Genomic DNA, 16,842 nt, shown 5'->3' with positions numbered 1-16,842 from the left:
TATTACGTATTTTAATGTCCTAAAATCTCAGAGGTAATTTAAATAACGTTTGATGACGATAAAGTGTAATTCAACTAGTAAAATATTTTTCATTCAACTAATAAATCGAGATTTAAGAGTCTGAATCACTTAAGAGCATTCGTAGGGGAGCTCAAGAAACGGGCAGTTATTGCCACGTCTGTGGGGTGTGCACTGAACGCGAAAATATACACCCGGTGTGCGAAAGAGAACTGTATTGCCCACACGAATTCATATCATAAGAAAATAGGGGGGGGGGGGGGGGGGGGGAATGAAAGAACCTGAGCAACGACATTCTTTGCTGCAATTTTTTTTTCTTTTTTTTTTTTTTGTGGTCGTTGATGCAACGACATATTCTTGTGTTTTTCCTTTTTTATTCCGTCTTTTTTTTTCCAAATAATACAATCCTCTACTTTTATTTTTATACAAATTTCTTCTCATTCTTCGTTCTATTTCAAATTTTTTTATTATACTAAAAAAAAATAAAGGATGATTGGGGAAATTGGTGGAGCAACCACTCCCAAAATCCGGCCTATCGTCGGGCAATCCAAAATCGTCCGGTGGAACTTTTTCATCGTTCTCTCAAGAATTAAAAGCCTCACTTCAGGGGGTCTTGAGGCAATTAACTTGAATAAAAATAGACGATGATGTGGCGAAGATACCCAACAGGCCGACGACAACGAAGCAACGAGGCAGCTATACTCCAGTGGAAATGACGCTCATATGCACCTTGTAGTAACAAAGTCCCAAGGCCAAAAGGTGGTAAAGAGAGACAAGAGCAAAGGAAAGAAGAAGGAAGAGTCGTCGGACGAGCAAAAAAGATCAATCGCGACCATGAAAAATATGGTCAAAGTCATAGATATTTTCTCCCGAACTTAACAGGAGCTGGCGTACTCCATTCTCATGGGCAAAGATATGTAGCAAATGAAACCCGAAGAGTTGGAGTTTCACGTGAGCGTGATTGCTCAAATTCAACGTCGTCGAGGATTTTAAATTTTAATATTGTAGGATTTTATTTTTATTTTAATGTTATTTTGGAATAATGTTTATTAAAAGGGTGTGCTTCTTTGACCCAATTTTTGATCCACCCCCGGAGGTCACCACTATATTATATATATCTTCTTTCTTAAGTTGTCATGTGTTAATTTTGGAGTAATTTTTCAGATTTTTTAGAATAAATTTAATTACTCTTTTTTTTATTATTATTATCAGAAAACAGATAAAAAATATAAAAGACGGTACCAGTTGTATCTAGGCAAAGTCTTAGAATATTTTACAGATAATGTCGTTGGAGCACCAAGAATCAAGATCTATCTCCTCCTCAACAATCTTAAAGATCCTATTCCAACACCACAGTTTAATCTTAATCTCCAAAACAAGATTTTTGCACTCCCAATCTTTGCCTTCGAAACATTTCTCATTTCTCTTCTTCCACCTCATCCAAATCGTTCCCACCCAAATTGCTAAAAGTAGAGTTCTAATCTTCTTTTTGTTCCCCAGGTTAATGAACATATCGTAGTGCCTCTCGATATGATTCGGTTGTGCCAATGGTATGCCCAACCACCTCTGAATTTCGTTCCAAACCTCTTCTATCTTCGGGCAAAGAAGAAACAAATGATTTGACGATTCTTCCCCCATCCCACACTCGTTGCATTTGGACTCTTCCTCGGTCGTGAGAATCCTCTTTTTTTTCAAGTTGTCACGGGTCGGGAGCCTGTTGAGCATCATCCTCCAAGTTGTCATAGTTGCTTTATGTGGTGTCTTTGCCTTCCAAATAATTACTCTTTCTGTCCCCCAAATAATTTTCTGGTAGGGGACGACACGAGTTTTAAAGAAAAGTTGTTAAGTGTACTAGTAATGGAGAAAAAGTGTAATAACTAGTATTGAAAGTGGTGAAAATGTGTTATAAATGGTGAAAGATTGAAAAGTAAGAATAAATAAAGTATTATTAATGGTAATGTTTCAAAATGGATAAGAAGTTATTTGGGGGACAAAAGGAGTACAATTTCTTTTTATATATAAAAACATATTGACATTCTTATTAATTTCAGCTCTATAACTAGAACTTAAGTTTGCTATATCCTTACACAAAAACTAAATCTATGTCTTCTTCATAATTTCATATTATGTAATTTTTGTTTAGTTTTTTCATCACGGATTTGTTTCTATTTTAAATTATGGATTCAAATAATTTCAATTATTTTTATCCAAATTCGCAAGATTATCCTAACTCTCAAGTTTTGCATATTTTACATCTTATCCGACTCCACATTTTAATTTATAAATATAATAAAAAAATATTATAGGTGCTAACTGATTAAAAATAAAGTGAAAAAAAATATATAGGTTGGTTGATATCACTAATATGACTAGAAATTATATTAGGTTGTGTATGTGGATAAGAGATAAATGAATATTTTATTAAAAAGTTGAGTCAGGTTAGATTGGATGAGTGTCACAACTATGAATAGTCTAATATATACTTCATAAGGAAAGATGATATGCTAATTTGCTGATTTCGATATGTCGAACATGGCGTCTAATCCAGTCAACAAGAGTTACAAGATACAACACAGGTTTGGTTTAAAAAAAAAAAAAAAAAAGATACGATCGATATAAAGCCATTGTTAACTCTAATTTGTAATTTATTATTTTTGAATTTTAATTTAGCTGCTTTCTTCACGTTAATTAATGATTGCGGCAGAATTAACAACCTCCTTCAAATAAAGAGTCAAAGTCTAGAGGAGAGAACAAAGTTAGTTCTTAGTTTGATGGGTTCAATTCAACTAACTCCCACAACTAAAGTGCAGGTAAGTGGAGTTATGGGATAAGGTGAGCAAGGGAAGAAAATGACGTTCTATACAGAGGAGAATGTTGGATAGAATATCGTGCATCTTTAGCTGAGTGTACGTTTTCATAGCATTCCTGATAACATTTGGATTTCTTGCTAGCTTATTAGTGGTTAGCCATGAGTGCTGTGAGGAAGATTTTCATTGTTTTTATTGTATTATTTTTATCCTAGTTCTTTTGCTTTTCTTTTTCAGATTGGGTTACCCCCTTTTTTGTCATTTAGTTTAATAGTGGATTATTTATCCATATTGACATCCAAAAATTATAATTATAACTTGTGAAAAAATTCATTCTTCTGTCTTATTCTTCATTGAATTTTTCCATGTTATTTATATTATGTGTTGTTGTGCATGCATGTAGTTCCAACATCGTGCACAACATTTTATTACGTACGAAGCAACACTTCCAATTGGCACCGCAACTGTTGTTATGTGAAGTATTTGATGTTGAGAATGTATATCTTATGAAGGGAGAAAGATCGGCCGATAATTACTCTATGCTTGATGAACCAAAGTGCAATAAAGCACAAATCAATGATATTTTTTTTGTGGCGTCAAAAGTTCGGACATAGTATTAATTTTAGAAGTCTTGATAGGTTAACAAGAATGGAAGCATTTCGCAGGAACTCAGTAACTGTTTTCAGAATATATGAATTCACTTGGTTCACTGCATACGCCAAAGTTAACACCATATACCTAATAATGTCACTGTCCTTCAACTAAATATGTTATTAATTTTGCTATTGGAGTATCATATATGTAAAATGAAGATTTAAGGCCAGACCGTCACACTTAATTGGATCTTATAATTATATAGCATTTGCAAAAATCATGTGCCAAAAAGATAAGATATAATTATATATTTTGTTTGATAGGATAGAAAAATAAATAGGCATTAACCACAAAAGAAGGCATATAATTGTCCTGATTATGTTTACTTTAAAGTTTATATTTAAGAATTAACCATGTTATCTAAGATCAATAAATATTTAACCTGAAACATTAATTATTTTATCAATAAATCAATCCATTTATATAATTGTAATAGCTTTTGTGCAACGTATATTACTAATAATCTAACATATTGTGACATCAGTTACCTATATATTTTCTTCATTTAAGAATTCATTTTCCTTTCATTACTAAAGTCTACCTGACTTTAATTACAAGGAACCTTTTTTATTTTTCTATATTTTTAGTAATTGACTGTAGAAGATTCTTCATCACTAATACCGAACTCACTCATTAGTCTTAAGCAAAGAAGTGGCCCACGTTTATTATTTCTCTTTGTAGATTTGACGTATGAATGTAGCACCACATCATGATGCCATATTTAATCCAATTTCATTCTTAAACCATAATTGTGATGGCCAAAACAATAATTTCGTGTTCTCACCTAAAGTATATATGACTCCATGACATTGCAATTATCTGCATTTTCTATTACAATTATTATTGTTAACTATTAAGATACTTAATTATTATATCTTCCGACCCATTTGATTTGGTATTTGTTCTTTTTCGGGTTTTCCCCATTTTATTTGATTTATTTAAATTTTAGATAATTAATTTTATATTACATTAAATATGAACTCATATAGTTTCACATTATAATTTTATCTTTTTAAATAATTATGTTAAAAAAATAAGTCAAGTGCAATGAAACGGAGGAAGAAGTAGAATTTTTTACATTAGGCTTGATATCTGATATGGAGTCAAGTAAAAATACCGTTTCAGATGAAATTGACCTCATTCTCGATGTTATACGCAAATTCACAAAACTAAATAATATTAGGCTTAGCATTGTAGCAAAACACAAAAATAACTTTGCTTGCATTTATTTGTCTGCGGATACCTACAAAATTCTCTACCTACAAATTAAATCATTTGTCCAAGTACATTTGTCTATAATTTTAAAATTGACAATAGTATCCCTTTGGCCTGATCCTATATATATATGTAATATCATATCATTATGATCGAGACATGACGATGGTGTAACATGGCTAATCCTACTTTTTATTTAAATCAATGTGTGATGACTCATATAGTCATATGATACAAATAAATAATTCAATTTGCATTTGATTAGTTATTTTCGCGAAATATGTATGCATAGTATATTAATAGTAAAGTTCAAGATTCAAATTCCAAAATTTCCCTTTCCCAGGCAAAAAAGAAATTACTAGTTTTTATACTAGAATCCCAATTTAGGGGTCTCTGTCAATAGGCACAAGCCGCGCAACCTTTCATTATGAATTAATTAATTTTACATCTAAAACTTGAACATACATTTGAATATTTTCTTTAAATTTTAATAAATAAATTAGTCCCACGCTTTTTAGGTTATTTTCAGAAGCTATCATATGGACTAAACTATCCAGTTGGTCACGTAATAATAGTAATTTCTACCAAATTCGGCTTTCTTCAATAATTTGATCAAATATTGATTAAAGCCAATACAATCCCCTATTTATAGATCAGGACGTGCGGTAGAGGTAGTCAGAAAATAAAAATAAAAAAACCATAGCAACGATGTATGGAAATAAAAAACAAACTTACAATATGCATACGTTGGCCTAGTAGTAAAGTGTTTAATGTTTAAGGGCAAATATTTTGAATCTGAGTTCATCGTGATACAGTCATTAAATTTATTTATTTATTTATTAATTTATAAAATGAAAGTCACACAAGGTTTTTTTTTAAGCATCGATATAGCGTTATTAAAGGCGGTGTTTGGACTTTGGGAGGATATGATCATCGAATTTATAGACGCAATATTAGTCCACTAGGTCTTCGGCTGTCACTTTGATAAAATATTAAAGAAATTCTCTCAATCTGTTTGTGTTTGGAATAATACAGAACACTGAGATTTTCTTTGATTGATTGGGTCGTATTCTATAAGGCCTACCAGCTAATTAGCGAAAACAAATCTAAATTTCGCATAAATTTGTTATTTTAGTCAGTTATCAAATTATATCAATTTAGTAGTAATATTTTAGTGGTGGGTAAAAGCCTGGTAAATCATTAATTTTGAAGTAGTAACACAATTTGAGTGACATCTCAAGAGATCTGACACAAAATTTGCTACATCATTTGTATAATCAAATTTAATTACGTCTACCCATGTATCTATATATTTTTGTTATACATAAAAATATAAGTAAATTTTGTTAGCTGCACAAATTGACGCATTTTCAAATGTCACTATATAATGTGATATGCTTTTATTTTTGTGATGTGCATAATAACTATCTATCACACGATATTAGTACAATTTTATTTAGTTACACTTTTTAGAGTAATAATTTTTTAAAATTATGTCACTATTAAAATATTTTGTTGCAGTGAATTTTGGGGAAAAAAAATCTTTCTGATAATTATTAAGAATATTACATAGCAGACTTTTAATTTGTTGCTAAAGTTAATTAATTTAGTAAGAGCAAATTGTCGCAAATAACACTGTTTATTTCAATTCGCGATGACCATACGTTGTTAAATCATTACAATTACAAAATTCCTTTTTAATATTTTTTGCAATTAGAACATGGTCGATTAATTCTTTCCTAGCATAAAATTATGTTGTTTCACCTACTAATGTGACGTCATTTTAGTGGTGACCACGTAAACATTTGGCTCATATATAAAACTACTGCCTTCGTCCCTCAAACATCTTATTAAAGGAGTGGTATGGATTTTAATAAAAATTAATTGTGTATTAGATGAGTGGAGAATGAATCCTACAAAAAATGAAGATTATAAGAGTAATAATGAGTGAAATTAATTTTAAAAGTAAATTAAAAAGATATTTTGAGGACGGATCAAAATAAAAAGAGAGGAAGATGTTTGGGAGACGGAGAATACATCAAACCCGAAACTATGTGTCTTCCTCTAAAAATGTCTTGAACGTAACAATATTTATCAACTACTTAAATTGTTGACACTGTAGGAATATCCTCACTAATCTTTTTGATTGACCAATCACTACGATTCTGCTGAAATAGAAATTTTATTAAAAGTAAAATAGAAAGAACAAAAACAAGTGAAAGCACCCGCGATAAGCCACGAGAAACCGAAAAACAAACAAGACTAAGAGAACATATTTAGAGGATCATCCTCATCAAAAGGATCTTCGTCGTCAAGCATATCTCCCCATCTTTTAGAAACCACGGTCGACATAGCACGAGAAGCGTCAGAAGAAGAAGACTGTATCACAAAATTTTGCATAAGCACGCCTTCAGAATGAGCATGTTGCACTTTTTTCATGAACTCCATTGGCGACGAAGAGTCAAGAACGGCTCCCTGCAAAACAGCACCAGCGACACGACCAGTTGCTTGTTTGTCCGAGGACATACCATTCTTGATTATACGGCGGAGCCGGTTCTTGATAGAGGAATCAGAAACCTTCCCCTTCTTGGAAGCCCCTTTCGGACGCCCACGACTGCGAATTATGGGGGGATCCTCCATTGTCGCCTTTCCTGGCGTCACAGTCAAAGCCATGTCTGTATTACTACAATGCAGAGTGACAATATCAACCTGTGTATCTGACATTATAGTAGTTTCCACCGGATGTCGGGTAGTGTCATTCATCACCGGAACAATCTCCATACCAACAGACTTGTCCGCCCTGTTATCACCAACCGAGTTTTCAGAGACAACCTCATTATCCAACTGAACCTCAGCATCCAACGTCTCCAGAGCAGCAAAGGGGTTGTGAAGGTCCACCTGCGCAGCATGAGATCCAAGATTTAGGGAACCAACGACTTCCTCCCTTGTTGAATCCGGGTAGGTGTCCATCTCGTCATCCCCTAGAGCAGAGTCACGATTCGAGGGGCTCAGGATTCCACCCTTCTCATAAACAACCATCTGAAGAGAAGCCTCAGAGCAGGCCTGTTTACGATCCACTTGTTTCCATTTGGAGCGTTGTTGCTGAACAGGGGCTGGGTCAGTACCTTTGCCAGCTGGTTGACCCTCAGTATCATTCATCCCCTCTGTAGATCTCCTGCAAGAGGTAGTAGCATGGCCAACAACACAGCAAGAGTGACAATAATATGGTAGGTCTTCATATCCGAATTCGAGAACAAAAACCCGATCCCCACATTTGACATCAAAAAAATCAGGCACAGCCTTGGAGACATCCATCTCAACCAAAATACGCGCAAAATGACCCACAGAAGCATGAGCAGATAAACCATCAATAACAATTGGTGCCCCTACGTGTCTAGCAATACCAGAAAGCACCTCCGGATGCCAATACTCGTGAGGTAAATTAAAAACACGAATCCAAACTTGTGCTTTAGTGGATGAATCCTTGTATGGATTAAAATTTGGGACCCAAGTCTGCAAATGCAAGATGCCCGGACGTAATTTCCATGTATTTTTAGCGAAAGCCAGCGCCATATCTTCCGCAGAGGAGAATTTCAGGGTGAAGTAACCTTTACCCAGAGGGATAATTTCCCAAGATAAATCCAGCTTCCATAACTGCTGTAACTCATCATGCAAATCAGCCGCAAAACGAGGACGATCCCCCTTGCGAAGGATAATCCGGCCATGCAGGGCATGAGAGAATGATCGCACTTGTCGTTGATGGAACCCTTCCGAAATGATAAGACAGGGTTTGTCGTTCACCAAAGAAGGCTGTAGAACCGTGAAGTCAAAGGCAGGAACATCAGCTTGCCGACTTCCCTTTGTCTGTTTGAGAGTATCCGCAAAAGATCGACTGGATTGCTGTGCTTTAGATTGACCCTTCCCTACGAAGTGTTCTAGTGGCGGCATAGCCGAGGTCGGCCCCCCAAGCCGAAGAGGGAAGATCCGCTCCGCAGGCAACGCACCAACAGGCGTAGCAGCCACACCGGAACTTCAATCCAGAGAAGCGGTGTCGGAGTGCTCTCCAACAACGAACGAGTAACGAGTAGTATTTGGGAGAAAATTGGTAGAGACGACCGGCAGATTGAGCGCCCCTCTGTCGCCCGGTTAACTGATTCTACCGGAAGCCAAAGACAGCGGCGGGAACCAACCAACGGTCGAGGGGCCATTGCCGCCGTTTGACGCCATTGGACGGACGGAAGATCAGCGGCGTGAGGTAGTTTGCCGTGGGTACATGACCGGCGAGGACTGACTGCCGGCGATGCGGCTGCGTGCAGATCTCAGTTGCACGATCCAGCAGCAGCGCTCGTCCGTCTATCGCCCGCAACTCACGATCCAGCAGCAGCAGTAGCAGCGCGGCGTCCAGATCCAGCAGCAGCAGCGCGGCGACCGGCGATCTGGAACGGCAGTGCGTGGCTGGTGGTGTAGTGGCCGAGCACTGGCAGATCAGTTCCACGTCCGCCGCACAGATGCCTTCTTCTGCTCGGAGGAATCGGCGAGGCTCAGAGCTCCGGCGGTCAGGCTCAGATGCACTTTCGGCGGGTGCAGGGGACGCAGGCCGAAGATGGTGGTGGCTGAGGTTGCGACTCGATCTGGGTGTTCCAGTCAACGCTTGATGCAGCGTGGTGGTGGTACCGCGAGAAGGCGCGGTGGCCCGGTGGAGCGGCGTCGCTCAGTTCTCGATCGGAGTCAATCACTACGATTCTAGTACAACGCTCGTACGCATCTTATTATGTAACATTAAATTTGAATTATTAATAAAATAAATTAATGTTAATTACGAGCCGAATTAGTTATTAGTAAAATCAAATTATGACAATTATTATATTAAACTATAAACTATTAGACACTGAATTTTAAAAATTAGGATTTAACATTAATTTATTTTGACACGAGTTGAATAATAAGATGAAAAACTGAACACTTTATTTGAATGCCTAAATAAATTAAGGGTGTGTTTTGTTTTTAACCCACTATTGATGAGTTATCATCTAACAAATTTATAAATGTTGGGGGAAAATAGAGTTTTGATCTGAGTATGCGGATCAACTATATAGAGGGACAATTATATAATTGAACATAAATTTATTACTTAAAATGCGGATCACACTTCTTATGTTTGTATTTATTTTGAATGATAATATATTTATTTTCACTCCTTATTAAGGTGGTATAAAATTATAAGAAAGCGCTTTTGAAATAGCCATTTTAAAGAAGGAAACACAATATTTGGCCATTAATTGAAAAAAAAATCTGGCCATTTATTACGTGTTAAGACTATTTTGCCCTTAATTACGGCGGACCGGATTCGGGTTTGCGCGCGGGTTAGGCACATGTGATGCTATTAGTGCCATATGTGCCAACCGGAAAAAAAAAATATATAAATATATGGCACTAATGACATTTATATGGCCATAAGTACCATTCATGCAACACTACATAAGAGAGTATATGACATTAATGACACTAAGATGGCCATAAGTACCATTCGTGCACGTCACTAAATGGAGAATCTAAACCCTACGGGGAAGTGTTCAAAATAGTCATATAATCGTACTCATCTAAATAATATCAGCACACAGATATATGACACTAATATGACCATAAGTACCATTCGTATGACGCTAAAGGCACTAATATGGCCATAAGTACCATTCGTGCAACACTGAGTATATGGCACTAATGACACTAATAGTGCCATGTGTGCCTAACCCACGCGCAAACACGAATCTGGTCCACCCTAATTAAGGGCAAAACGGTCCTAAAACATAAAAAATTGGCCAGATTTTGTGTTTTTCAATTAGTGGCCAAATATTGTGCTTCTTTTTTCAAAATGGTCATGCGAGTATATTATTTCAAATTATAATGCCCTCCCTTATGTATAAAATTATACATTATCCAAAGAAAGAAATGATGCCCGAAATTTTCTACCACTTGCCCAATTTTTTTGTTACGTAAAAATAAAAAAAAGTATAAAGTAATAAATAAAATTTATCCCATCCTTATACCTCAAAACAAACCCCCTAAAGGTTTATATATTAACAAATGCATTTATATGTGTTACTTGAGCATTGTAAAAGTAAGTGATTAGGATACAAAACTAAAAAAAAAATGCATTTATGTGTGTTAGGATGAATTGCTTTAAATTTTGGAATCAACAAAGCTCATTTAAAATAAATTAGTGTGAAACTCCAAATTTTTAAATCCAACGTTATGTTGTTTTGGATTTAATAAAATGCCCTAGTTTAAATTATATTTTTCATTATTCTTTTGTAATATTAATTTATTGGACTAAGAATTCAAATCTAGTATCCCAATATAGGACTTCTAGACTACAAGCTTCCTATTAAAATTTAGTAATTTGGTCAACAAAAATTGTTAGTGAAAATATTTTTGATACAATGTTAATAATTTCGGTGTTTGATTGATATTATTGAAAATTCATGATATTTTTGGAACAAGACAAATAGTTTATTTTTAATTTTATTTTATAGATTAACAGTATTAAACAAAAAAATTTAAAGATCGTGCAATGGTGACAGGACAAATAGTTTAAGATTTAGTAAGAGTGTGCATAATTATTTGTGACGAGTTTTAATAAATGTTAGATGAGCGTATTGAGAAATGAGTCCACTTTATTGTAAAGTAGGGATACAAAATAAGGAGTTGATAATGAGATAGTGTCCAAAAATGAGTAATAGAGTTTTCAAATAATAAAACCATACGTTGTCATAATATTAGAATATTCATCATTCATACACACATTAGGAAGAATAATAGATATGTCTCTATCCTAGTTGCTGTTCAATCACATCAACGAATCAAAAATGCAGAAAAAGAAAAACATTCTGGCGATTAGTTCCAAATTCGAGAAGAATAAAAGGGAAAAACTCAAAGGATCTAATGTCACATTATAAAATATCATGAGATAGTATAATACCGGTGCACATTGCTTGGATACTAGCCAAAATAAAGTTAGGGAAAAAGAGGGTTTTATTGATTTCAAAGTGGAAAAATTGGACCACATTTTATGAATAGGATTTGGAGTTGGGCAAATCAGTCAGCTTCAAAGCCTAACTGTAAAAGCTTGCATATCCTATTCTGCTTTTGGAATTCTCTTTAGTATCATTTTGATCTACTTTATATCATGTGAAATACATATTGCACAACAATGCGTGTTTATATATACACAAATCCATTAATTTACTTACATGTACTATATAGATAATTTGTAACTTCATTTATTATGTTCTATCTTATGTAGCATCTATAAGATATCTTTTTTTTTCTTCCTAGTACTCGAATTTAGATAAGTTTATTTTAGTCCATAGTATTTCTTATGCCCATTTGGTACAAGAGGCCCAAAATGCAATCTCACTATCCTAGTTTTAGTGCTATCTTAGTCTCTAAAACAACTATATATGATGGGCCTAATTATTTCTTATATCAAGATTTTTTATGGTTGATTATACCAAAATTTAATATACTAATAAAATGTCCAACTAGCGTGCTAATTTTTTGCGTTCAACTTACAAAATTAGACTGATTTGCAAATTAGAATTGGCTTTAGCATTAATTATTATTATTATTTTTGAGAGGTAGCATTAATTAGTTTGGTTGTCAGATAATAATATTTTTGTAAGTACTATTTTGCCTTGGCTTCTGATACGTTGGTTGTTACTTTCTCTTCAAAATTTGGCCGACAGATTTTATTGCAATAAATTAAATGTAACATCATGCTTGCTCAAACTCTGCAGGTAGGTTGATGAGCTACATCAAAATCCGAACTTTGAGAAAGTGAAAATCATGTTCGAATAATTGAATGAAAGTATGTGGAAAATGTCTGCAACGTAAAGTCTATTGCTGAAAAGTATAAAACTACAAATCGTGTTGAATAAATTCACGGTAAGATAGATCTACGAACATAGCTTGTAATTGCACACTATCTTATTTTATTTTTATTTAAACTGATTTCGACAAAACATTAGCACCACTCTTGATATAAATCGCATGACACTCAACAATAATAATAATAATACTCCCTCCGTCCGCCAAAAGTGAACCATTTTTACTAAATCGGGCGTCCACAAAGAGTATACCACTTTCCTTTTATGGAAATGGTCCCACCATCCACTTTAATCTTTTATCCTTACAAACACTCTTTATTTACAAAAAAACCACCTCAAATTCAATCTCAACCACACATCTCATAAAGTGGTGGGACCCTTTCTCCACTACATCAAAATTATCACCAATTTTATTAAATACCGTGCCCAGCCAAAGTGGTCCACTTTTGGCGGACGGAGGGAGTAATAATCATCATCATCATTCTTTAATTCTTATCAAACTCAGTGGACCTTACAATACTAGGCTAATTAACTTAAAAATAATCTCAGATTAATTAATTTAGTTTTAGCTCATAATACACCTTAAATCTGAAATATTTAGAAGCATATATGGCCCAGGTCACTCAAACATAAAAAAATAAGTAAACATTTTAAGTTATAACAAATCAGCTATGAAACTGTCCCTACATAAAATGAGCTTTATATAATACTACTACCACTTTTATTGAATTTATAGTAGTACTAGTATTTTCTTGAACATCTTTTCAAGTGTCCTATCCCGGTTATCTTGAACACTTTCAATATTTCTGGTCCACCACTTTATTAAAGGAAAAAGCGTAAACCTCATTTTCTTCAAACACTTATTTAATTCCAAGAATCAAATTTTGTTTCCTAGTTTTAATTATTCAACGGGTTTTCAATTAAGCGACTTATTATTGCAAGAAGAGTGTTTTGCATGACATGAGGTGGCGTTAAAGTTGACAAGTTGATGCCTCTAATTTTATTTAAACTCACCATCACTCGACATATGCACACCATTTTCAAGAAAAATATGAGGAATAAGGAAAATGATTGATTACATGTTCTTGCTTCGGTTTTCAGCATCTAGTGTGCCCATCTATCGAAAATTAATTACTTTAAAATTCTTATTCATATACACTATTGGAAATCATCAAATAGCGAAAGGGAAAATTGGACATTCACTTTAGCTCCTCTAATCCATTGAACATGTTCCATTATCAAATTTATTAAACTTTCTTTAATTCTTGCAATTAAGTCCAATTTTACAATTTTTAATTAGTGTTGATCATGTTCAATAGAATTGATAATTATTTTAAGGCAGCATGATATGTATCCATTAGAAGAAAAAAAATTAAAAAATACCCACCTTTTACAAAATATATAGCAGCGTTTTCTTGAGTGTAATGTGAAGAAGTGTTTCTCTACTAATGATGAAATTCGAAATTTATTTCTATTAAAATTATATTATATTAGCAATCATTTTGTTTAATAAAAGTAATATTTTTACGGATTTATCATAATTAATTGCAAGAGTTTCAACAGTGTTTCTGCAAGTACATTAGAGAACCAACTAAGTTGGGACTTGGGAACCTACATCGAAAATTAATCCCAATGCCTGGAAGCTGCTAACCAATTACGGAATCCCTGGTCATTAAAATAATAACAATAAAATATCATAATTAAATAGTATAATTGTAGCATGCATATACTGCCTCCCTCTTCAAATAAGTGTCATAATGTAGAATTTTTTTGTCCCTTTTTAAGTGTCATATTGTGAAATTTTAAAGTAAAATTGAGCTAAACTTCCAATTTTACCCATATCTTAATATTTTAATTAAATGAAACCTTGAAGTTATGAAATATAACTAAGAGTATGCATGTAAAATTATTCTCTTTCTTGGTATGTGTAATTTTGTGTCATATGACATTTATTTAAAGATTGAGAGTAGAGTATTGTATCCACAAATACTGATAAATGAAAACACAATGAAAAATTAAACCCAGACACCCAATTAATATTCAGACAACTTAACAAAGGAATGTGATTATCCAATCTAGATAGAAAAAAAATAAAAGCAAATAAAATATGAGATAAAAACTTAAGAATGAAAGACTGCCAGTAGGAATGTGATAATGCCAATTAAATCTATTAAGTTAATCTATTAATCTAACTACCAGTTTAGTCCAATCTATCTATCTATATAATATATAAAAGATGAGTTTTTTCCCTCCATGTTTTCCTTCTCTTTTTCTCTTTCTTCTTCCATCAAAATTTTTACTATTTTTTCTTTTTATTTTTTTATAATTTAATTATTTTTCTAAACATCATCAAATTTGATTCATGAAAAAAAATCAATATGTATCTTAAATTTAATATAGTATAAAAATTATCAAAAATGAATTTAAAATGAATAAGTTATGAAAAATTTTAAAAATTTTATTTTCTATCTCCTCATTAAAAATTTACAACTTTTTATTTATGTTTATATGTGAAAAATATTTATTATGATTAATAATACTATATAATAATATGCATAATGCAAATTTTCATTATCGAATCATTTTTAAATTTATTTAATAACTATAATATCATTACACTTTGTATAAATTGAAAATTTATATTTTTAAATTCAGAATTTTATTGAGTAATTGATGTGAATTATTATAATTTATTTTAAAACATATTTTGTATTTATTTATTTATTATTTAAATCTATCATTTAATTTTGATGTCTGTCGTGCATCGCACGAATGAGCATATACTAGTCATGATGAAAGATCACTCAATTATTCATAGCCTTTAACAAAGAGTTAATTATGAAAGTTGATGAATAAATTATCTATATCCTATGAAGACTCAAGAAAATATATCAACTTCAAATTAAAAACACACAAATAATTGCTTCCTATAATCAATCCATCTCTTATGAGGACTTAAGGTAAAGTTATACCAAGCATTAATTCATGAATCGATTGAAAATTAATAAATTATCATATTGAAATCTAAAACTAAACAATCAAACATGCAAAGTATTGGCTAAATACTTCACAAGAAATAAGCATTAAGAATCAAGAATTGAAGACCGGAAGGAAAATTAGTATTAATAAATCAAACACATAAATTCAATCAACTATACAAATCCTAGAATTTGAAAAGAAATTTAGCTAGACATAATTAAATAAATCAAAGAAAAAATTAAAGGAAAAAACAAATGAGTTAAATAAATTGACAAAATTTAAAAAGAATTCAATGTGAACAATCCTGAATCTTTAATCCATGCAGAAAGCAAATCCAGAAGTTCTAAAATTTGAAGAATTAAGAAAATAAAATAGATCTAAAACCTAGGTAATACATTGTGTAAATTAATGTAGATGTGTATATTTTATAGAGCTTTGGAGGGGTATTTATAGGTGGGAATTAGATTTGAAAGTCCTCAAGTGGATCAAGCTAAAAAAAAAAAGAGTTTGACTCAAAATATGACTCTCTTATCAAATCCCTGCGTAGACTTTTCTGCATTTGTGATAGTGTTTTTGTTTTGGCCAGTTCGCCCACAAACTCGTATCGAAATGAATTGTAAAGTTCAAAGAGTAAAATTTTGAAGTAGCCAAAATGAAGCATAAAACACAATTTATGGCCACACATTGAAAAAACACAAAATTTGGCCATTTTTATTAATTTGAACGTTTTTACCCTTAATGAGGCGGACCGGGTAGGATCAGGCACGCGGTCGCGTGCCAGATCGGGTTAGGCACTTATGGCACTATTAGTGCCTAAGTGCCAAGATTTTACTTTGGTTTTATTTTGAATATCCGTTGGCACTTATGACACTAATAGTGTCATAAGTGCAAAAATGACTATTTTACTTGGTTTTATTTTGGATTTTCGTTGGCACTTATGGCACTAATAGTGCCATAAGTGTCATACGTGCAGCACAAATACAGAAACAACAACATAATTTAAACTCTAAATGGAACATCTAAACCCTAAATGGAACATCTAAACCCCAAATAGATAATCTAAACCCTAAATTGAATATCTAAACCCTAGGGGAAAGTGTGCACTTATGGCACTAATAGTGCCATAAGTGCCATACGTGCAGCACAGATCAGATCAGATCAGATCTGTCGATGGCTAAAATCGAAGAAGGCGGAAATCAGATCTGCCGATGGAGGAGGCGGCGCAACAATCAGATCAGATCCACCGCCGCCGCCTCATCAGATCAGATCCGCCGCCGCCTTAT

At 33.2% G+C, this 16,842-nt stretch overlaps 1 protein-coding gene across 1 annotated transcript; it reads right to left on the bottom strand.

Moving 5' to 3' along the window:
• Positions 1-1,281: 1,281 nt before the first annotated feature.
• On the bottom strand, positions 1,282-1,761 carry LOC131023546 (uncharacterized). Its single transcript, XM_057953092.1, has one exon. The coding sequence runs from the start codon at positions 1,759-1,761 to the stop codon at positions 1,282-1,284; it is 480 nt and encodes a 159-aa protein (XP_057809075.1).
• Between the last annotated feature and the right edge of the window lie 15,081 nt (positions 1,762-16,842).

Source organism: Salvia miltiorrhiza, chromosome 4 (assembly GCF_028751815.1).
Source record: "Salvia miltiorrhiza cultivar Shanhuang (shh) chromosome 4, IMPLAD_Smil_shh, whole genome shotgun sequence".
NCBI lineage: Eukaryota > Viridiplantae > Streptophyta > Magnoliopsida > Lamiales > Lamiaceae > Salvia > Salvia miltiorrhiza.
This window is presented reverse-complemented; position numbering and strand designations above follow the sequence as displayed.

Excerpts from the sequence above, each read along its gene's own strand:
- LOC131023546 (XM_057953092.1), bottom strand. The coding sequence starts at position 1,761 with ATGACAACTTGGAGGATGATGCTCAACAGGCTCCCGACCCGTGACAAC.